The sequence below is a fragment of the Sycon ciliatum genome, chromosome 1, assembly GCF_964019385.1.
Source record: "Sycon ciliatum chromosome 1, ocSycCili1.1, whole genome shotgun sequence".
Classification (NCBI taxonomy): Eukaryota; Metazoa; Porifera; class Calcarea; order Leucosolenida; family Sycettidae; genus Sycon; species Sycon ciliatum.
The window spans coordinates 31,735,995-31,758,208 of NC_088643.1; the positions used below are offsets into that span (position 1 = coordinate 31,735,995).

General features: G+C 46.0%; 1 protein-coding gene across 1 annotated transcript; it reads left to right on the forward strand.

Moving 5' to 3' along the window:
- LOC135823095 (cathepsin O-like) lies at positions 1 to 19,347 on the forward strand. The gene is made up of 12 exons (XM_065335929.1): positions 1 to 268; positions 3,369 to 3,537; positions 4,551 to 4,671; positions 6,508 to 6,550; positions 7,728 to 7,741; positions 8,288 to 8,447; positions 8,912 to 8,988; positions 12,710 to 12,757; positions 13,421 to 13,521; positions 14,101 to 14,175; positions 14,891 to 14,983; positions 18,146 to 19,347. Exons 1-12 carry the CDS (start codon positions 89 to 91, stop codon positions 18,178 to 18,180), a joined length of 1,116 nt encoding a protein of 371 aa, XP_065192001.1. The 5' UTR covers positions 1 to 88; the 3' UTR covers positions 18,181 to 19,347.
- The last annotated feature ends 2,867 nt before the right edge of the window (positions 19,348 to 22,214 follow it).

The following is a 22,214-nucleotide window of genomic DNA, read 5'->3' on the forward strand; positions in this document are numbered from 1 at the left end:
TTTTGTACTTCATTTGTAGGATTGTACGGCCTAGCCAGCTTGTCGTTTTCATTTTTTACAGTTTTCTGTTATTATTAATTTTGGTGAAATGGCTTTCCTGCAAACTACGTTGACTATAGTCTTGCTGCTAGCGAGCAGCGGTAATGGTGCTCTGCATGATCAAGCTTCATCGTGGTCAGTGGATGTTTTCCATCGCTACATGCAGGATTATCAGAAGCCTTATGCAGTTGGCAGCGACGAGTATGTGAAGAGGTTAAACAATTTCAAAGTAAGCGCAAAACACAGTACTACGAGTATAGGCCAGGGATACTCGAGGGCCAGCCTGCTACCCAGTACATGTAATAGCTGAAATGACTTTAAACGTAGCTGGCGCACTGTACGTAAACAAACGTACACGTTAAGTCATTACCGGTATCAATTGAGGGGGATAAATTCAGAGGAAAAAGAGTACTAAGCTGGGCACGTCTGACTGCTACCAAGCTGGTGGACTCGCGTAACTTGTGGCCCAGTATTTTCCTCTTTTTCCACCAAATATAGACTTATACATGTAAGTGTGCAACTTTCTAGGAAACAGATTGAGAAGAAGAAGTAGCGACGACCCGGGCATTATGGAATCCAATCCAATACACAACACCACCACACTGCGCTCTTGGCCGATCCAAACTCTGCACTCACATCACCATCACCACAGCGAGGACAATTCCGGTATATAGATTGATATTGGCAATGACCCTCCGGACAGCTGTTTCGCTCCTCCTGAGCTCATCCGTGGAGCCAAGAGCGCAGTGTGGTGGTGCGGTGTATTGGATTGGATTCTAGGAAACAAGCCAGTTTTTGTTCTTTCTCACCTGAGTGAAATACAAGCAGCCAGAAGGAAGACGAGACAGGAATAATTATGGTATGTCATTATGGCAAAAGACGCAGCAACAACAACAACAACAACAACCATGGCGTAGTTGAAATGCTTTTATTCATGAAGCTATGCAGAAGACGGTTCGATTAGTAGTGCATGGTGCTAGCCAGGGTCCACAGCGCTTTACCGTAAAAGCCTGTGCATGTGCCTACTCAAAATTACACCCACCATCTGTGTACAAACCCAGTCAGGGGAAGTCAACACTTTTGTTTCAAGATAGCACCCATGCCCAGGTTTGGACGGCAATACCAGTTCAATCCCGGCATTCAATACCAGCACAGGCACCGATACTCAGTACCAGTGAGTACTTAATGTTTTGCTGATGGATGTGCTTCAGGATCGCTCTTCCGAACCATAACACTGCTTCTGGTTTATGGAAGCATGGACACTTTATTAATAGTGTCATACTCAGCTAAAAAGGAACTGGATGCAGTTATTGAGCAAGGGGAGAATTTCAACATTTTTTCCAAGTATACGCCCGGTTCCAACAATAACACCCGTGCACTTGTATATGCCCAGGATGTCGAGGCTGCTATTCTTTACGCCCCGGGCCTATAACAGTTACATGGGCTTTTACGGTATTTCGTATGTGTGGTCCGTAGGGTCAACAAGAATCACGCAACGCGCCATGCCTGGTGCGCTATCCCGTACATATCCATTACCGTACTGTCAAAGACAGCTGGCTGCCATGTTCAAATAGGGCTTTCAACGGTGGGACTATAGCGTGAACCAACTTGGTAGAATGTGTGTGCATGCGGTGTGTATCGAGGGAATGCATGCAGGGCGGTAGGACGAGTTCGAATCCAATGTTATGCGTGGAAATATTTTAAGAAAAGAAGAACATCTAGGACCGTAGCGTAACTGTTGCTTTCACGCACCCCTTTTTGACCTAGCTGCATGCTATGACTTTGCGGGGGGGGGGGGGGGGGGGGGGGGGCAGCCGCATGATGTCATGACGCACCCCCCGAGATTCACATATTCAAATCGAAATATCACTTGAACGTAGTGACGTGGGACCAACACCATTCGACTCAGCGCCCTAAACTCTACGGAACCTTTAATCTGCGAGGAGACAGCAATCGGTTTACAGTATGTGTGGATTAAATTTGCTTGTGTGGTAAACAATTAAAAAAGGAACAAGAGAGCTGCCCAGCTGAAGGCCTACCTATGCTTTTGTGTTTACCTAGGTCATCATGTGTGTTATTCGAACTGATAGAAACGTCTTCGCAATACGAGTATGGGGTTCATGTTCTTGTATTGCAAAGACATGTTTATCAGTTTGAATAGCACAAATGATAACCTCGGTACAAGCAAAGCATAGCGTGGGCATTCAGCTTGTTTCTAAACATAACATCGTTTCAACTGTGTCATTGTTGTTGGTGTGCCTTTCGCTTTATCTAACGTAATTGCATAAATCATACTTCAAAAGAAGTATTTTTTCTTCAGACTTTTCCCATTTGCACCTTTCCCTCAAACAAATGAATTCAAAAGTAGTAGTAATGAGAGAGCTGCCAGCTTTACTCTGCTTGGTTTTTACCCACATGCCGGTGACCTGACTGACCGGTGCGTGTGTGTGTGTGTGTGTGTGTGTGTGTGTGTGTGTGTGTGTGTGTGTGTGTGTGTGTGTGTGTGTGTGTGTGTGTGTGTTTCACACTAGTAGCAAATATTACCTTAACTGGGGGCAGGGGTACCTGCAGTTGGATCCCGGGACGGATACCTGATGCCGTCAATCCTTTTTCTGCACCTTGTCCTCACCCACTTACTAAGGTGTGGTGAGCCCATAAGTGGGATCATTTTCAAGTCCACCCAGAGTCTTGGGGGTTTCAGGGGGTGTCGGCCGTTGGGCGGTTCAATAGCCAATTGAGTCATCTTTCCAAGATTCCTTTTGAGTCTCTCCCCCTCTCCCGGGGGGACTCACGTGACCAGTTTTGGCAGTGAGCAACAAGTACAGTACAGTACAGTACAGTGTGTGTGTGTGTGTGTCTGTGTGTCTGTGTGTCTGTGTCTGTGTCTGTGTCTGTGTGTGTCCAATATGGTGCAGTGGTATGTGCAGCGATTTCCAATCGATAGGTTGCGGGTTCGATTCCCGACGATTATGGTTGCACACGTCTTTCTTCTCTTTCTCAGACTCTTCCTGACTTTTCTTCATTCTCCTGGGTGGTTACCAACAGCCAGTGCATGCCGGAGTATGTGGTGTGATGTGTGTGCGGGGAAAAAAAATGAAAAGACCAAAAATAGGGATTCACTGGCCAGAAAAAGTCACTTCAAATAGCTGTATGGTGTAGACCAGGCTGAATAGTGACGGTCAATTCTTGCAAGCTGTTGAATGGTGCAATCCCAGCACAAGTTGCTATGGCTTCTGCCGTAGCATTGCTATCATCGCCTCTGGCGATGGGCGTCAAAGGTCAAAGGTGTGTCTGTGTGTGTCTGTGTGTGTGTGTGTATGTTGTCACAGGCCAGCCTTACCAGGGTAGCATTGTTGAATGCACAGAGTGAAGAGGAAAACCAGAGACTGAGTCAAGTCAACGACACCATCGTCATCAATGACAGACACCGCTCATCACCTGGCCGGCCTGTCTATGGTATTAACAGCTTCTCAGACTTATCAACACAGGAATTCATTGGTAAGCAATGGAGGCATATCCTCTTGTGCATCGTAGTGATATCATGTTGTCAGGAGTGATGTCATGTTGTCAGGAGTGATGTCATGTTGTCAGGAGTGATGTCATGTTGTCAGGAGTGATGTCATCTTGTAACGCACAGCCTTGTTAGTTCTATTCTTTGCAGATTTCTGTTAGTTAATCTAAGCAACCACTGATAACTATATTGAGGTAGCTGGAAAATTATATACCCTGGGTGTCGTCTATCCAAAGGGTATCGTATCGTGCATTACTGGCTCTGCAAAGAGAAAGAGAGATCCTCGGAGAGAGAGAGAGAGAGAGAGAGAGAGAGAGAGAGAGAGAGAGAGAGAGAGAGAGAGAGAACGTTTTTTTCTCAAAGGAATCAAGCGCACATTAACAGTGAACAGTATCATTCACTCTTCTCCTGTATCGCTTGCACATGTGTGTGCATGCTATGCGGTAATGTCTTTGTGGCGGGTGCTTTGAATTCATGAAAGTGCATGTCCTTGTTTCTCATCTTTCTAGTCTCACTGCTAGTCATGTAAATGTATGCATTGCTTGGTGCACCAGGCATGGTAGATCTACACATCAGTGCAGGAAGTGTAGATGTACATGGTGCATGCACAACATTTGACAGGTCTGAGGACCCCAGGCACATGAGTCGTGCCAGAGTAGCATAGGTGTGTGCACTGTGATGCAATGATCAACATGATGTATCACATGTGGATATGGTCACATGACCCATTGAACCTCGATAAGAAGACCACCTGGCCACGGCGACCACTTTTCCTCGTCCCTTGAGTGGTCGCCTTAGACAGGTTTCACTGTTACATGTGTGTGTGTGTGTGTGTGTGTGTGTGTGTGTGTGTGTGTGTGTGTGTGTGTGTGTGTGTTCGTGTGCGCACGTGTGTGTGTGTGTGTGTGTGTGTGTGTGTGTTTGTTTCCATTGCTGTGCTAACCATCATGACATGCCATGGTGCCGGCGGCGGTGGTGATGGTGGTTGCTGTGCATTCAGCAAGCAAGCAGTGTATGCACAGAGGTAATGTCAGCCAGTTTGCTGGAAGCTCAGCACTGACAGCTGATGAGTTCATGTCCAAACATGCCGATATGGTCACTCCCCCAGACAAGTGGGATTGGTAAGTGACACCCAGTATTACAAAGTGATGCATGCGTACGTGTGCCAACGGTCTAGCTGTAATGCAGCACTGATTAGAATGTGCCGTGCCGGTATGTAGCGTTCAGGCTGGCTTGCACTACAAGTAATTTGTCACCGGTATCTCCTCAATGGCTGTTCAGCTGATGACTGGGTGGATTGGAAACATCCCTTCCGTTCTCATTTGTTAATACCAGTAGCACTTGATGACACTGATTATCAAGTAGAAGAAGGTAATGCCTGAGCCACATGAAATCATCAGGTACAATGGGATGAGGTGGCAAGGCCTGAATACATGGGAAATATATCTGGCTTCGGAAAATATATTTTTCGTTGCTATCAGGTTCGGTCTCTTTTCCTCTGTGCTGCGCTGATGAGTCCACAAAGGACGGAACAGTTTTGTCTGCAGATTGAAGAAATATGGCCAATATATAAATCAAACTTTCATTACGTGCGGTCTTCCGGGGCGCTGGACTTAGTTGTCTTGGTTCTTGGAAGCTCAGATGCCGCTCTCTTTGTCCTATATTCCCAATCGAACGTGCTCATTTCCCCCGAAACCAGACGAGTGCGCCCTACCAGATAGGGATTTGTGTGGAAAAGGCAGAGATTATTGTTCAGTTTAACCTGATCATGATCCTGGCTAGTAGATGTAGCAGTACCTTAGTCACCGTACTATAGAGTATAGCAATATCAGTGCTATCTACCTACTGAAGCCGGCCAGTCGGCCAGTTTATACCTTTGAGGCACTGTGTGGCTGTGGCACGGTACATGGTATCAGTGAGACTTGTCATGGTGGCGCCGCTATTGCAGCCGATCTGCCGGTATGGGTTGATACTCGATAGTGTGGTAGTTGCACTCACTTTGAGTTGAGGAGTTGCAGCTCAGGATTTTCCCTGTGGTGGCCTTTGATGACCAGTATAGAACACTGATCTTGGCCCGGCATCGTAACACTACTGACTGCCGACTAGTACATGTACCGTATTTCCAGAGCATTCGCTGCACCAGGGTCTAATCCGCACCACCCTCCTCTCCCCCCCCCCCCCCCCCCCCCCCACACACACACACCCCACCCCTTTTTCGGGCCCAAAATTCATATTTCTGTTGACATTTGGAGCCAATAATTATAAAAGCCACACAGCAGACTGTGAATGTTTTGGCTATCCGAACTTTATATGATCAAATCAGTCTATTTAGGTGAAGTGCATACAGTCTATTAGATGACAGTGTGCATACAAGATGTTACCACTACCAGTGCTTAGTTGAGACTTGAAGCACGACGGAAGTTCTAGTAAACGTATCATAGTTTCTCCTTCACTCTGAACTGACACCATGTAGAAGCTCCATGCTAGTAGAATGGTACATGAACCGAGGTCGATTGACGCAATACATACATTATATCCGTGGAGCGCTGTAGTGCTGGTCGGTTTGCTTTACATTCATGACTCTGCAGATTCTAAGCCGCACGGGGCAATTTTTGAATTTTGTATGCGTTCAAAGTGCGGCTAATGCTCCAGAAAATACGGTACATACTGTAGGGCTGGTCACGTCTTCTTCACATACCCACCAATTGACCATGGCCTCAATTGCAACCTTGTTCATTGATATGCTGGACAACCTGACGGCCACTTCCAAATGTATCGCAGACAATCTGAGCAGGCGTGTCGAATAACACGCCAGACAGCATGACTAGCTACGTTGTATATTGAACTGGACAGCATGGCCGCTCATGGCTATACTCATCGACCCACGCCGCATTGACACTTACACTGGCACTTTTTTTTTAAGTTGTCCACAATCTTTGTGATTACACCACCTGCAGGAGAAATCAATCCGTGGTGACTGAAATCAAGAACCAGAAGTCGGTACGGAGCAATCAAATTCAGCAGTATCATATAAGTTAGCACCGGCATATGTTGGACTCAGAAGAAGGCTCATGCAGTATATGATGTCCAGCACCCTATATAGAGTTTACTGGTCCAGAATCCCCTGTACGGCAGTTCAGCAAGTCCACTGCTGTGCTGCAGTTGAGCTGCATGGTCTGCAAACCGAGAAACCCAGTGCCCGGCTGTGGACGGTTCAACAATTATATAACGTACTCCCCTGACTAACGTACTCCCCTGTAGACGTTTTGTATATATATTCTAGTGTACGAAAGAGAACGCCTTTTCGATTTGCATCGCAGCAACGCATCCTTTTCTTCACTTTAGTCATGGCTGCCAGTTCTGTTGTGCAATTACTGGAAGTCATCTGTATTGGGGCAACCAAGGAGGAAGAGGAAACGCCGGTTCAAAATCCAATCCGGAAAGCGTAACTTGTTATAGTGTATCTGTGAAGACATTGCTGGGTGAAACTGCAGAAATCTGAGAACAAGAAAGGTTCAGCACAGTTCCAGTCTGACAAGTTAGGTGAACAAGAGTTTTGTCCAGCAGCTGAGCTGTGTGTAGGGTATATTTGATTATATTAATCTGGGCTGCGGTGTACATTGTACAGGACGTGCATGGTTGGTTGTGCCCTTTATAGCGAGTGGAATCCAGTTTTGAACTTTTTGTAAGGCTTGGGCTAATAAGGTGAACTCTTTACAGTTGATTCTTACAAGCTGATGTCTACACTTGATTCCAGGTTTGAACTGTGTATACATGCAGTGGATTTTGGACCAATGAACTCTATATAGGGGGCTAACCATATATAGGGGCCAAACTGCCTACTGAGTCCAGTCCATACATTTCCGTAGCATGTCTATGCACTGGTACTGGTCTGCATTCATTTGTCAAATATATATATATATATAGCATTACCATACGTCTCAGTCTGCTAGGACCGGATACGTATAGTCACAGTCATATTTCCCACAGCCATGTACATGTACTCCTGTGCGTGTGTGTGTGTGTGTGTGTGTGTGTGTGTGTGTGTGTGTGTGCATGCATGTGCGCACGCTCGTGTTGGTGGTTGTGTGCGTCCATGCGGATATGATGTGTGTGTCCAACTTTTCTGATACTTTCTCCTCTACTTGTCCGTCTTCACCTGAATTGCATGTGGCAGTGTGGAAGTTGCTGGTAGGTGACACCGGGTTGATTGCATTCCTTTTTCATTAGTGTTGTCTCTTTTCCATTAGTGTTGTCTCTTTTCCATTGGTGTTGTCTCGTGGCCACACACTCACCAGCAAATGTAGTACCATGACACACGTCAATAAGACAAAAACAAAAAATAAGCTTGTTTTGAGTTCTTCGCATCTGTCCACTGAGATTCTATGGAAGCCCCCCCCCCCCCCCCCCCTCCTCAACACAAGCACACCTTTTATTAGTATAATAGATGTGTGTGTGTGTGTGTGTGTGTGTGTGTGTGTGTGTGTGTAGACGTGTGTGTGTGTACGCGTGTGTGTGTGTGTGCGTGTGTGTGCGTGTGTGTGTTTGTGTGTGTGTGTGTAGACGTGTGTGTGTGTGTGCGTGTGTGTGTTTGTGTGTGTGTGTAGACGTGTGTGTGTGTGTGTGTGCGTGTGTGTGTGTGTGTGTGTGTGTGCGCGTGTGTGTGTGCGCGTGTGTGTGTGTGTGTTTGTCGGTTTGTTTATTGGTGTGTGCATTTTGTGCTGTTTGCCATGACAGGGCGTTTGCTGCCATTGAAACTATAGAGAGTGCTTGGGCTATCAAGTATTCTCGTCTCTACTCTCTCAGCGTCCAGCAGCTCATCTCATGCAACATTGGCACTGGCAATAGCGGCTGTAACGGTGGCCGATATGAAACTGCCTACAACTGGCTCATTCAGGTATACATATATATAATTTGATTTGGTTTGATTTGATATTATGCATAAAATTCCAATACTAAAATGACATGTCAGGCCACTCTGAATTCAGTTGAATTCATTGCTGCAGATCTTCGCTCACTTGCAATAGAGTTGGCAGGTCGGCGAAAAAGTTGCCGGCCAACCGACTTTTTATCAGCTGTGACCGTTAAGGACGCGTCCATTGAGCTGTTCTCGCAGAATAACGCAGACGGATTCCTCGAATTATGCGCAACATACATACGTAATAGCAACCTTAGTGTAGATAATCTATAGATGTTATCTGAATCCACATAGTGACTTGTGCGGCATTATTAATGTGATGCCTGCACTGCATACACCTTACGGAGCACATCTGACTTGTGCCGGTGTTATTATCCATCACGAGTCTGTTGGCTTCTGCTGTGTGCTGTATGTGTTGCCTGTGCATCAATGCTGCCGTCTAGGGATCTCGGAAAGTTGACTTGGATGCGGAGTATCCATATTACGATAGCAAAGGTGGAGTGTTGCCTTGCCGGGAGGTGTAAGTACTTTGATATCATAATCGTATGTATGTGCACTGTAAAACGAATAGCAATTGCAACAAGACATGTACCAAGACATGTACCAAGACATGTACCAAGACATGTACCAAGACATGTACCAAGACATGTACCAAGACATGTACCAAGACATGTACCAAGACATGTACCAAGACATGTACGCATTTTAGAAATTGAGACTGGCTTGAGAATTTCAAAGCTTGTGAAGAGTAGCATCTCGCAAAATTGCACACAGTTTTACGTCCCCAATATCAGTACCCGTTCTACGGCATTTTGACTGGCACGAGTGCAAACTGTGATTCTTGCGCTGTAAAATGTATGCAATGTACTATTATGAACTGTTCTGTTCCGTCCCTGAGCCGGTGTCTTGGGGGGGGGGGGGGGGGGGTGGCAGCAATGCAGCAAGTTATTTTCATGCTGGCACTCACACCCAGCTTCACACTCCGCCTCACACTATACAGACCAGGGATGAATTTATCCTGTATCGCATCGCAGTTTGCGATGCAAAATCGATCTCAGTACTGCTACTCAAAAGTCACCGTGACTCGCAGAAAATTGCGATACATACAGACTATCCATGCCTAGCCTGCGCTGTCAAGTAACATGCATACAGTGCAATGTATGTGGTGCAGGTACTCTCAATCTGGGTGCGCATGTACATGTATGCTTCAGTCGTTTTTGTGCAAATGGGCTTTCAGGCCGTCTCAAGAAGGACAATGTGGTAAACTCCCAACCTTCAAAGGAAAATGCTAATCAAAATCAAAGACTGCTACACAATTGTGATTTCGTATAGCAGAAACTGCTATGCAAAAATATGACAGTAAATTCATCCCTGCAGACGTATTTTGATCTTCTTTTCAGCAAACGCCCTCATTGATGTGCATCGCTTGTATTGTATAACTGTGTTTACTGCGTTCCTAGTTTAATTTCATTTTAACATCTCTTTAATTCTTGCCTTTATCCCATTAAGACCATGCTAAAAGACGCAGCGTCTTTTCAGAAGTATTTTGATCTTCTTTTCAGCCAATGACCTCATTGATCTGCATTGCTTGTATTGTATACCTGTGTTTACTGCTTACTGCTGACTGCTGCTTTATTAGGAATGAGTTTGCTCCTTTATTGTTCCAAGTAAAAGTTTAGTTTCGTTTAGACATCTCTTATTATTATTTTTCTCACCCCACACCCCTCTACTCTGTTATCGGCCCTCTTAAGAGTTGTGTTCATCACTGTTGAGGCTTCCGATGAAAAATAAAAGAATACTACTGCTACTACTACAGTGCGTATCGATTATAGCGTGGTCGTGTAAAAGAATATACTGCCTACAAGAATGAACTCTCATGTTTTCATAATCATAACATGGATTTCATGTGCACATTTATTCTTACAAGCAATTTTATCGTACAGTAGAATATATCGGTCCTAAGAATGGAATTTGTGTAGCGAACCATGCCAGATCAGTACAAAGTATATCGCCTGTAGTAATAACATCCGTCCAAAGCCGTTCTGATCTGACTCGCGTTGGGTTGTAGTGCTACAGGTTCAACTATTGTGGTCATGTAACTCATGTTGCATAGCCACATGGTAAGCCTATGTGACTGTGACCAGCCGCATGCACAGTAGCACTACCTTGTATGTACGATGATCTTCCTGCCTCTGCGCACATGCACATGATATGTCACACTTGATTTATCGTGTGTAAGAAATATCGGAAATAAGAATAGAAAGTCGTTTTTCAAACACCCACGCTATAACCGATACCTACTGTACTACTACTACTATACCTCACACCCAGCACATGCGGCCCAGCAAGCATGGCAAGGCATGGCAAGGCATGGCAAGGCATGGCAAGGCATGGCAAGGCATGGCAAGGCATGGCAAGGCATGGCAAGGCATGGCAAGGCATGGCAAGGCATGGCAAGGCATGGCAAGGCATGGCAAGGCATGGCAAGGCATGGCAAGGCATGGCAAGGCATGGCAAGGCATGGCAAGGCATGGCAAGGCATGGCAAGGCATGGCAAGGCATGGCAAGGCATGGCAAGGCATGGCAAGGCATGGCAAGGCATGGCAAGGCATGGCAAGGCTGTCTTGGCAATACCATGTACAGTAAAACTTGGATAGGCTGGGATGACCCTCTCCCCTCCCGGGCCCTGCCCCACCCTCCCCATCTCCCCCGCCCACTGTGACCCGTAAAATATATGGCTTCTCCGAAACCACAGAAATGGAGCATATTTGCAAAAAACGCGTTCTTATTGCTGAATCTAAGCAGAATGTTACAGTTGAATGAACTGCAGCCCTGGTGAAATAAGATGTTTTCCTTCTTTCTGAAGAGTAGCACATTAGAAGGTAGAGAGTCCAGAATTCATAATTCACAACGGATGCCACTGCTGTTGTCGGTACTGCTGGGTATGCCCTGGGTGGTGCTATGATGGTTTACTGGGAAATATGCTAGAAAAACCATGTCATCATGTCATTGTGGTCCTAACTAACACATATCATTGTGGTCCTAACTAACACATATCATTGTTCAGTCACCGTGTTGGTAAAACGTTTACTTGGTACACCACAAAAGCGTCCATTTCTCCCTTAGTAGCAGTGGCGAGGCTTCCTACAGCTTCATTCATAGCAAGATGTTTCTAGAGCAGACTCGCTCTCTTCCCATTCACTGTGCAAATATCGAACTCTTTTACCAATCACTGATCTTTTACGTTTCGGCAAAATTGCCTTCATCAGGTATGCATCAAGAAACCTCTTCCTATTTCCCCCTTTAAAGTGTAACCTCTGGCTCGCTTTCCCACCACCTCATTAAACGGAGTAAGGCCTCGTTTACACGACAACGATTGAAAAACGTTTTCAAAAGAACTCGCTTCCACAGATTTTGACAAGAGCGTTTACACGACAACGCTGAAAAACGTTTCAAAAACGTTTCAAAACAAAAACGGCCTTCAACGTATTTTTCAATCGTTTTCGTTCCGTTTCCTTCTCGTGTACATGGCAAAAACGTTTTGTTGCCATGGAAATGCCAGAATGGTGTGGCGGGAAATAAGAAAAAGTGCGAGTGGGTACCGGATTTCCCGCTCTAAACATGCCGTTGCCAAGCCAACTTATTGCACGTGACCATTGCGCGCCGACAACGCGTTGGAATGTAAACATCTAAAACGCTTATTGTTTTCGTGTACACAGCAAAAAACGTTTCAAACACGGACTCGATGAAAACATTTTTCAATCGCTGTCGTGTAAGCGAGGCCGAAATGTACTTGTATAGTCGATTAATAGTGCGTTTCAAAAGTCCAGACCTCTGGTTTCAAAAAACCGTTAGGCCAGCATCTATACCACATAAAATCTGTGGTCACTTTGTGCATAATATTTTCGAAATTGGGCGTCTGTTATCCAATCGCTTAGAAATTTACATGCGAAAAATTGCGTGAGCTGCCTGAGCAATATTCCGAAGAAATTTCTCAAAAAGCTCAAACCAAATTGAATTATTCGAAAAAGTCTAGAGGTCTATACTTTTGAAACGCACTATAGTAATTTTCAATAATCAGACCCCTCGGAAATCAGGCCACTCAGTCTTTGCCCGGTCCGAAAGGCGGTTGGAATTCAAATTACTTGTAGGCAGATTGGTTGGTCTAGACGGTAGCAACCATGATGGCTGAATACATTGACTGAGATTGTATGTTCTTGTTGTTTCACTGATGATTTTAGGGAGACAAAATCCCCAGTTACATTGACTAGCTACCAGTCCATACTCAAGTAAGATTCTTGATATTGTGTGGTGATGCGTCCCTGTGTGTGCGTGCATGCGCGTGTGTGTGCGTGTGTGTGTGCGTGCATGCGCGCGCGTGTGTGTGTGTGTGTGTGTGTGTGTGTGTGTGCGCGTGCATGCTTGCATAGGCATGCACCTGTATGTACAAGTATATGCGGCAGTGAGAGCGGGTCACTGAGTTGTAGGTGAGTGTGCACATACAGTGTGTGGCTACTGTAAATATACAAAATTTCGGCGCTGCAAAATTTCGGCACCTCACAATTTGTGACATTTCGGCGGCGATTTATTTTCGGCGTGGGGTAGAGGGCATGGTATAGTGCAACAGATGCTGTGAAAAATTTCATCGGCGTTTTAATTTAGGCGTTTTGGGTCGGTGCCGAATATAGCCGAAATTAAATAGCTGCCGAAAATTTGTATATTTACAGTATGTCTTTGTTAAGTGATTGTCTACGGGCTCGTATGTATGCACTTCAATAGTATTGCTAGTCGTTGTAGTACGTTTTAACGGTATGCATGTATGTATGCATGCCAGAGGCGTATATGAGTTCGGCCCGATGTGTACATGCATATGTGACTCACTGCTGCATCAAAGCAGTCGCAAAGGCATTGATTCCGGTTAGCTTGTGTGGATGACTGATGCGGCTTTGCAGCATATCATTGGCAACGGAGTCAGGTCTTCTTATGAGAGCAGTATACTACTATGGACCAGTTGCCATTGTTGTGGATGCAGCCAGCTGGCAGGACTATGAAGGTGAGAATGCTCCTGCTGCTGCTGCTGCTCATCTGATTCATACCGGTGTGCCAGTAGATCTGCAGCTGTTTATATGAATCCTTCCGTGGAGTAATAGAGTGGGTGGGTGGGTGGGGGGGGGGGGGGGGGGTGGGGGAGCACTGAGACTACATTGAAACATTGGACCGGCTTGTATTCTACTTTTGTTTCATGACTGTATCATTTTGTGCTATTATCACCATCACCTAGCTACCATAGATGGACCATTGCCATGTCGGATGATCATCTTTTTGATACTGGCAATGATAACTGCTTCCATGTGCTACTTCCTAGGTTACTCAATTGCCGTGTAAACACATGCCAGCACACCTGCCAGCACATCTGCCAGCACACCAGGGAGGGAGGGGGGGAGGCGGGGGGGGGGGGGGGGGGGAGGGAGGGAGACAGAGGGGAGAGGGGGAGGGTACTATGTTTCGAGAGGGCCTCTAACGAATCGAATGAGTATGTTACTGTTGATCACTGGTTATCCACCAGTCTCTGAAATCACAAGGAATGTCGTGTGTGCATGTATGGAATGATTGGTGTGTTATGTGTCTTTAGGCGGAATAATCCAGCACCACTGCACTGCCCAGTCTCTAGATCATGCCGTTGTTATAGTGGGATATGATACGACAGGTATGCGTAGTGTACCAGCTGTGTGTTAATCTGTCGCTATACATCCGCACTGAGTGTAGAATGCACCACCATCTTCATTCATAGTCAAACCGCAATTCCTAAGCGGGGCACTGTGTTTGCATCGTTGCTTCTCATCCATGCAGGGTCAAACCGCAATTCCTAAGCGGGGCACTGTGTTTGCATTGTTGCTTCTCATCCACAGTGCAGGCAGGCTGGGACAGGGTAGTGTTAACACTGCAGAATATTATGGTCGACTTGGTACCGGCCGGGCCCATGATTCATGGACGCAGGTGTGTGCTGTGGCCGAGAGTGTGAGGGGATTGTGAGGTGTGCATGATGACGATGGCCACACACTGATAACTACAGTGCTGCCAAACGAAATTCGATCTGGGGAGTCAACTCTGCCAGTCCCGGCGGCATCAGTGAACATCCTAGTGTTCGCAGGCCTAGGTTTGCACAGCGCCCAGCGCATACTTGACTCGTGCAACCAGATTTCATTGAGCAGCAATGTCTGATGTGGTGATGCCGGTGTATGTTGGTTACAATGCATTCACGGCTATGACTGTGTGTGTGTGTGTGTGTGTGTGTGTGTGTGTGTGTGTGTGTGTGTGTGTGTGTATGTGTGTGTGTGTGTGTGTGTGTGTGTGTGTGTGTGTGTGTGTGTGTGTGTGTGTGTGTGTGTGTGTGCGTGTGTGCGTGTGTGTGTGCACTGCAGGCCCTATACCGTACTGGATAGTGCGAAATACATGGGGTGGTAGCTGGGGTCACAACGGCTATCTCTACATAGAAATGAACAAGGACCTGTGCGGTAAGAGTTCCGCCTGCTGCAGCCGCTGAGAACACCCCAATTCATATCCCCTCAGTCTCTGCGGACCGATACTCAGTCTGTGACGGTGACGTGAGGTTACATTGGAATCTGGGATCCTAGCAGCTAGCACCCACTTTGATTGCCTTGCTCACAGATTTCAGTTGACAGTGTATCATGCAGAGCATGCACTGCCATGCTACACTGTACAGCAGAGAGCGCAGCCTTCACAGTGCCAACGAACACAGCAACCTCTGTTTTGGCATGGTGAATACCACCCGGTTATGTACATGTAGATCCAAACACTGAATTATTTCCTAGATTTAAAAGAAAGGACCAAAATGTTACATGTTATCCGTAGTTTGTGTCCAACACTAACACTAACAGCTATAAGCCCCCGTCCCGGCTCACACCGTCCCTCACACCGTCCTTCACACCGTCCCTCACACCGTCCCTCACACCGTCCCTCACACCGTCCCTCACACCGTCCCTCACACCGTGACAAGTCAACAAAGCGGCATCTTTGGATTGAGGGGTGCTGGTTTCGAAACGACTGGTTTGAAGCTCAAAGTAGAGCTGCTGTTAGCTCAAAGTAGAGCTGCTGTTAGCTCAAAGTAGAGCTGCTATTAGCTCAAAGTAGAGCTGCTGTTAGCTCAAAGTAGAGCTGCTGTTAGCTCAAAGTCAGCTGTGGTTAGCTCAAAGTAGAGCTGCGGTTAGCTCAAAGTAGAGCTGCTGTTAACTCAAAGTAGAGCTGCTGTTAGCTCAAAGTAGAGCTGCTGTTAGCTCAAGGTAGAGCTGCTGTTAGCTCAAAGTAGAGCTGCTGTTAGCTCAACGTAGAGCTGCAATGCTAAATGGATGTAATATAGCTCAAGGCAGAGCTGCAGCAAATAGCTAGATAACACCAGTTGTGAGAGTGGACCCGATCAGTGTGTACGATAATCATAATGATTGTGTGAATAAGCTGGATAGGGAGGGATGGTGGGAAAAGCAACACTGCGGAAGCACGATCTGCTGTCTGGAGGAACACAACAGGGCAAGCAAGATTTGTTTTCTTTTGAGCAAAACGGGCTGAGTGCCATTTGTGATTACGCAGCAAAGCAAAGCGCATGACGTCAGTCTTGAAGGCAGCACAGAGTAATGCAGCGCGGTGTATGCGCTAGTTCGGATTGTTGCTAACGAGTACTAGCACAGCTAATACCCCATAAGCAAGCTGTTGTAAGATGTTGTGTAGTGAGAAGGTGCAACAGCTAATACCCCATAAGCAAGCTGTTGTAAGATGTTGTGTAGTGAGATGGTGCAACAGCTAATACCCCATAAGCAAGCTGTTGTAAGATGTTGTGTAGTCAGAAGGTGCAACAGCTAGCACAATACTGACTGATGTGATACTGACCGGCATTCAACAACCTGATCGGATAAGCTCTATCACGTCTTGGATGCGCAAACCAACAGCCTTCCAACTTGGAAGGTTCTAAGTTATGAAATAACATGAGAAAGGGGAAGGTGAGCGCACTCAAGACGAAAACAAGCTAAACATCACAGCAAACTAAGAATGTTAGCTTTGGCGAGATGGTGACGGAAGTTCTCGAAGTGAGCCGTGGCTGTGGCCGTCCTGTGCCGTGGTCCTTCGTCTTTCATCACCATCTACGGATAACATGTACCAATTTGGTCCTTTCTTTTGAAAATAATTTAATCCTTGGTTCTCCATTCGAGTCTTACTTGCGTCCTAGATAGCAATACGTTTGCATTATTTTCTTACGGATCGATGATTCTGACCATGCACACATGCACACGTGCACACGTGCACACATGCACACATGCACAAGCTATATCTAGATACTGTGTGGCCATGCTATGTTCATTGAATTCACGGGAGATGTGGTCAGCATGCGACTCGGTTACAGGTTGCAATACAGGGGGGTAGCACCCGCTACGACTGGTACGACTATGGCCGTACCACTTTTCGAAAAGTGTGGTCCGTCCGGAACGTGCAAAACCGTAATAAAAAAATCAGGATCCATCGATGCATATGCATCAGACTTTGACCTTTTTCTAGACTTGTACTCGTAGATCTGCCATGCATCTGCAGTAGTACTGAGTACAGTACTACTGCAAGTATACTGTACTCGACTCGACTGCACACTGAACAGTCCCAGAACGCAGGATTTTGTGTCTTTTTGTAAATTTTCCCGGGGGAGGTCCCCGCACCCCCTCCAACACGGCCTTTGGCCGCACCGACCTTCGGTCGTACCACTTCCAAAACCCTTCCTACGCCCCTGCAATATTGCATTGCCTCTACATCATCGTACTTGGCAGGGAAAGTAGGACGACTGGACAATTTTGGAATTGGAGCTAATACCTAAAAGGAATCAGTACCAATCACTTTTCTCAGTGTCACTTTTCGTAACCTATTGCTTGAATGGGAACAACACACTTGCATGAGGAGTAAAGACTTGGGCAATAAAATTAGTTCTAACACTGCATTTGCCGCTTTATGCCAGGTCGTTATACCGATCCAGTTTCAACTTTCAGTAGCTAGATGTATACATGTGCACATACATGCAACTGTGGCCAGTTTGCTCAGCCTAGTACAGTAGTAGTACACTCGGTGTACACTGTTGTGCCTAAACGAATGCACACGGGCAAGCTAGCAGCATGCACCAGTGTGGCGGCGGCACAGCCCAGTGTCTGTCGGTCTGTGCCGGCTACACAGCAACTGCCATGCCGCACTCGTTGATTTCTTGTGTAGTTTGTGCAGACAACTCCTGATAATTGTAACCAACACCATTGTGCTGCAGAAGAATTGCATTCTACAATGTAGGTCTTTATAGCCAAAGTTCGCTCTAAGAGCAATGCACTCATGCCATCGGAACAAGACGTCACGACAGCCATGTGGCCCATGACTGTATGAGTGCACTTGGTTCTTGAACTTCTCACACGGCCCTACAAGAAATGGTTCGTTATAAACGAAAACAGTTCGTAAGTAACAAAGGGTCAATATTGTATGGGTCACGGCATGGACAACAGCTCGCTATATCACAAAATTCGCTATATTAATACGAGTTTGTTATAAGTGGTGTCGACTGTACACCACTCAACAAGTTTGCCTGCGTGCCCGGTGTGTGTACCCTGTGTGTACCATGTGTGCCCTGTGTGTGCCCTGCGTAGGCTTGGAAAGCTCGCCGGCGTATGTCCAAGTTTGAACCTATAATGCCGCCGCTGAATAGTTCGCTATCAAGACAACTTGCTAGCCACGAGTCGCCCATGCTGGTCTTTAAAAGATTTTGGCACCATTGGTCAGTCCATCTGATCAATGAACACATACACACACACACACACACACACACACACACACACACACACACACACACACACACACACACACACACACACACACATACACATTCATACACACACACACATACATATTATACGCGCGCACACACACACACACACACACACACACAAACTGGAAGGAAGTTTAGCGATGCTACTGTGTCGCGCATGCCAAGTGTCTCCCTGTGGGTTTACTATTATGATAGCATACGTTTGCCATCTACACCTGACCTGCTTCTACACCTGACCTGCTCCCTAAGTGTTCTCTGGCATGCATAGAAATCAGGGTTGATGATATTCGGCATCACATGGGATTACCGACCGTCATGCCTACGGTTGCATGTATCGCCGGGTGGCTTGCAATCGCAGAATGCAACTTTCCACTTGAACAGTGTTGAGCTTCACCTTACTACTATTGTCGATATACTGTCAGAGTGCTCTATTTATCTAAAGTTTTCAACGCACATTTTTTTCTGCCAATATGCTGCACCGATACTAGCAGTTTGGTCATAAGTTACCAAGAGTATAATTATACCCCCCCCCCACCCCCCAGAGTGTGCAACTCTCTCTCTCTCTCTCTCTCTCTCTCTCTCTCTCCCTCTCTCTCTCTCTCTCTCTCTCTCTCTCTCTCTCTCTCTCTCTCTCTCTCTCTCTCTCTTTCTCTCTCTCTCTCTCTCTCTCTCTCTCTATCTCTCTCTCTCTCTCTCTCTCTCTCTCTCTCTCTCTCTCTCTATCTCTATCTCTCTCTCTCTCTCTCTCTCTCTCTCTCTCTCTCTCTCTGTTTTTGGTGCACAAAAACATCTCTGGCGTTGATTGCTTTCTTGCTTAGACATCTGCTGTGCCTTTCTTCTCGTACTCCCCTCTATGTACTAGTGTTGTGCAAACCCTCCTTCTAGTCTGTCTCATCTTGCCCCGAGATGTTTTGATGCATAGTGATTATGACGCTCATCATTCGCTCCCTTGTCACTGGACAGTTCTGACCGTGACCGTTTGGTTTTAGCGAATTCTAATAAAGAAAACAACAACCACAACAACTCCTGATACCCTTTCTATGGTGCGTCTATGGTGCGCCGATGCCGAAAACTCACATCACGTGGTGTAGTGTCGCAGTCGTACGTTTCCAGCTTGTTTTTAGCGAGCAGCGGAGTGATAATAAAACACTCCCTGGCAGAAACTCGGGCTGCGCGTATGCAAATCGCCAGCATTATCGCGGCAGATTTTCGGATTACGCTACCCTTAGTTGTACGTAGTACGAAACATACCGGAGACACGTGATGTGAGTTTTCGCCGTCGGAGACCCCATATGCAGAGTTGCACACTCTTGGGGGGCTTATATACTCTTGGTCCTACCCATTTTCTCATGACCATGTTCATATTTCTCTGTCCAAGTTCTCAGCTTTTCCTTCATATTGCATGTTGCCCTGGGATACACCGGTGGTAGTCATTATTTCTAGGTACCTTCATCTGTCACTCTACCACAAGCTAAAACTCGTTTTGGTCTCTTTTCAAGTTGCTTTCATTGGCTCCGACCGCTCGAATACACTCCGCTTATGCTCTTCGATGCACCTATACTGTAATTCAGTACTTTCATTTCTAGGGTACCCTCTAAGAAGGCCTTTTGAAATTGTAGGCCTGTCGGGCCCGGGGATTGCCCTATCAAAAATTTGATAATAAAATAGTAATAAAATAAAAATATCCATAATAAATTATGTCCTTTTCTCTTCTACAAATAAAAATAATTAGTCCATTTCAAAAAGATTTGCAATCCTGGTGGGAGTTTGCCGTCTTACCGTATGAGCGCTGCCTAGCCCTTGGCGGATTATGCCGGCATAATATTTGGCAAAATCTTGGGATTTCGTCAAAAAATTATGCTCCTGCATAATATACGTATTCCAACGTGTACGGTCGCCATAATCTTTTGGTTTAGACAAAAATTATGCTTAGGGCATGGCCGTGTGTGCGGCGTGGTTTCTCAATCCTCTATGTACAGCGTGAATACATAGTGGAACCGAGCATAATTCAGCATAATTCAGCATATTAATTTGTTGGCATAATTGTGGCATAATCAAAAGCATATGATTTGACGATTGGCCGAGCATAGTCTGCCAATGGCTAGTCTGAAGGCACGCGAGAAATGAACGAAAATGCATTGGTCCGACATGTACAGTCTGTGGCTTTGATTGATTGATTTTATTTATTTATAGTGGTGACTATAACTAGGGTCCAGCGGATAATGCTCCGAAAATGTTCGTATAATGCTATTAAACCATAATGCTCCAGAAACTGCCTTATAATGCTGATTATAATTCTTCAGCAAGGGATATAATGCTCTTGGTTTGGGACAAAAATGGAAGAAAGTCTGCACATTGTCAAACTTCCAGGAAATTATGCATATCGTCGATCTGCATCTGAAGTTACCACCTTATCTCTCACGAGCTCCACCACTTCTTAGCACTATAAGACATGATCGCTTCTCCATTGATTGCTCTCCATTCCAACTTTGATGCAGGGTTGTGGCAGAATAGTCGGTGTATCAAATCCCTCCCCTAATTATTCATGTAGTGAGAGATGAAACCATTATTGCAGGTAGTCATTCATTGTTGGGATGAAGTTAATCTTGGCAAATAGTATTCCTGCCTGCAGACAAGCTGTCACTGCGTCCACTCTGTGAATGATGTCTTCATCTGAAACACCAGACGTGAGGCCAGCTCCTGAGATCCGATCTCAGATGGAGAGCCCTCCAATTTGCGGAAATCCTGAAAACACGTGGTCAGAAGTTATTTTGCCACTTTACATCCTTTGCTTGTGACTCATATCTTCCGAGTCCTTGAGATGGTGTGTAGACGTATGGCTTGCCACAATACTCTTCCTTTCTGATAGCATTTGACTGTAGGCCTGGCATTACAACCATCCACAACTAACTGTACGTGCTTCATGAGGAAAGTAAGACAGGCGCTGCTGAGCAATCGACTTGGTACTGAGTCCATGAGAAGATCTAGTTCTTTTCGAGCCTCCTGAGCTGGACTCAGCAAAGACAGTTCTTTTGGAACGAGCTCTTTCTGTATAGCCGCTCCTTCATCCTGGTCCAAATATAGCAATGCATCAGTGTCTACTTCAGTATCGCTAGAGATGCTATCGCCAGAGCCTCTGGCACAACTAGAAAACTCTTCTTCGTCTGTTTGATATTCACTTCGCGTATGTCTCCTCCATAGCTCTCCATTATTCTAAAAGTAAAAGAAACCTCGTAAATAATTTCTCCGGATTTGTGCCACTTGAACTGCCTCGGCCTAGCGCCTCGGTTGGGCATGCTTCACAAATGGCTTGTATACATTTACCTGACCACATCGCTACAATCATAACGTTCTTATGCAGCAATAGTTATGTAGAGTTAGTGCTAAAGGTGTTACCAAGAGTCCATAACCCACACAGGACGTCTTTCCCCGTCTGGCCAATCACTCTCCACTCACAGCTTTTAAAAAAGGTGTCAACAAACACATTTCAGACCAGCCATGGTCTTGGGACGTGCTTTGAAGCCCATCATGTTGATCGTCTCACTGTTCTCTCCAGATCGCACCTCTCGGTTTGGGGATGTGCATTGAAGCACCCCATACTAACGGTCTATACTGTCCTCTCTTGGTCACCACTCTCCCTATTACCTATATTGTAATTACCATTCATGTATTGCGCTTCAGATTTTCTTCCGTTTTTGTCTCTTGGTGCGTTACCGGCATGGCGATACTGAGACCTAATGGTCAGTGGAGTGCCTGTAGCCTCACCAGCACTGCTACTATCTGTGACTGTGGCGACCACCATTCAATGTCTCGTCCTCCCCTAACCGTACCCCAACTCTCTCTCTCTCTCTCAGCTCTCTTATTATCTGTCTTTTCTTACTCTTTTTTCT

Bases quoted from the DNA above. Each gene is read 5' to 3' on its own strand.
- LOC135823095 (XM_065335929.1), top strand. From the start codon at position 89: ATGGCTTTCCTGCAAACTACGTTGACTATAGTCTTGCTGCTAGCGAGC. The intron at 3,538-4,550 runs GTAAGCAATGGA...CTGTGCATTCAG, and splicing joins ATCAACACAGGAATTCATTG to CAAGCAAGCAGTGTATGCAC. The intron at 13,522-14,100 runs GTGAGAATGCTC...ATGTGTCTTTAG, and splicing joins CAGCTGGCAGGACTATGAAG to GCGGAATAATCCAGCACCAC.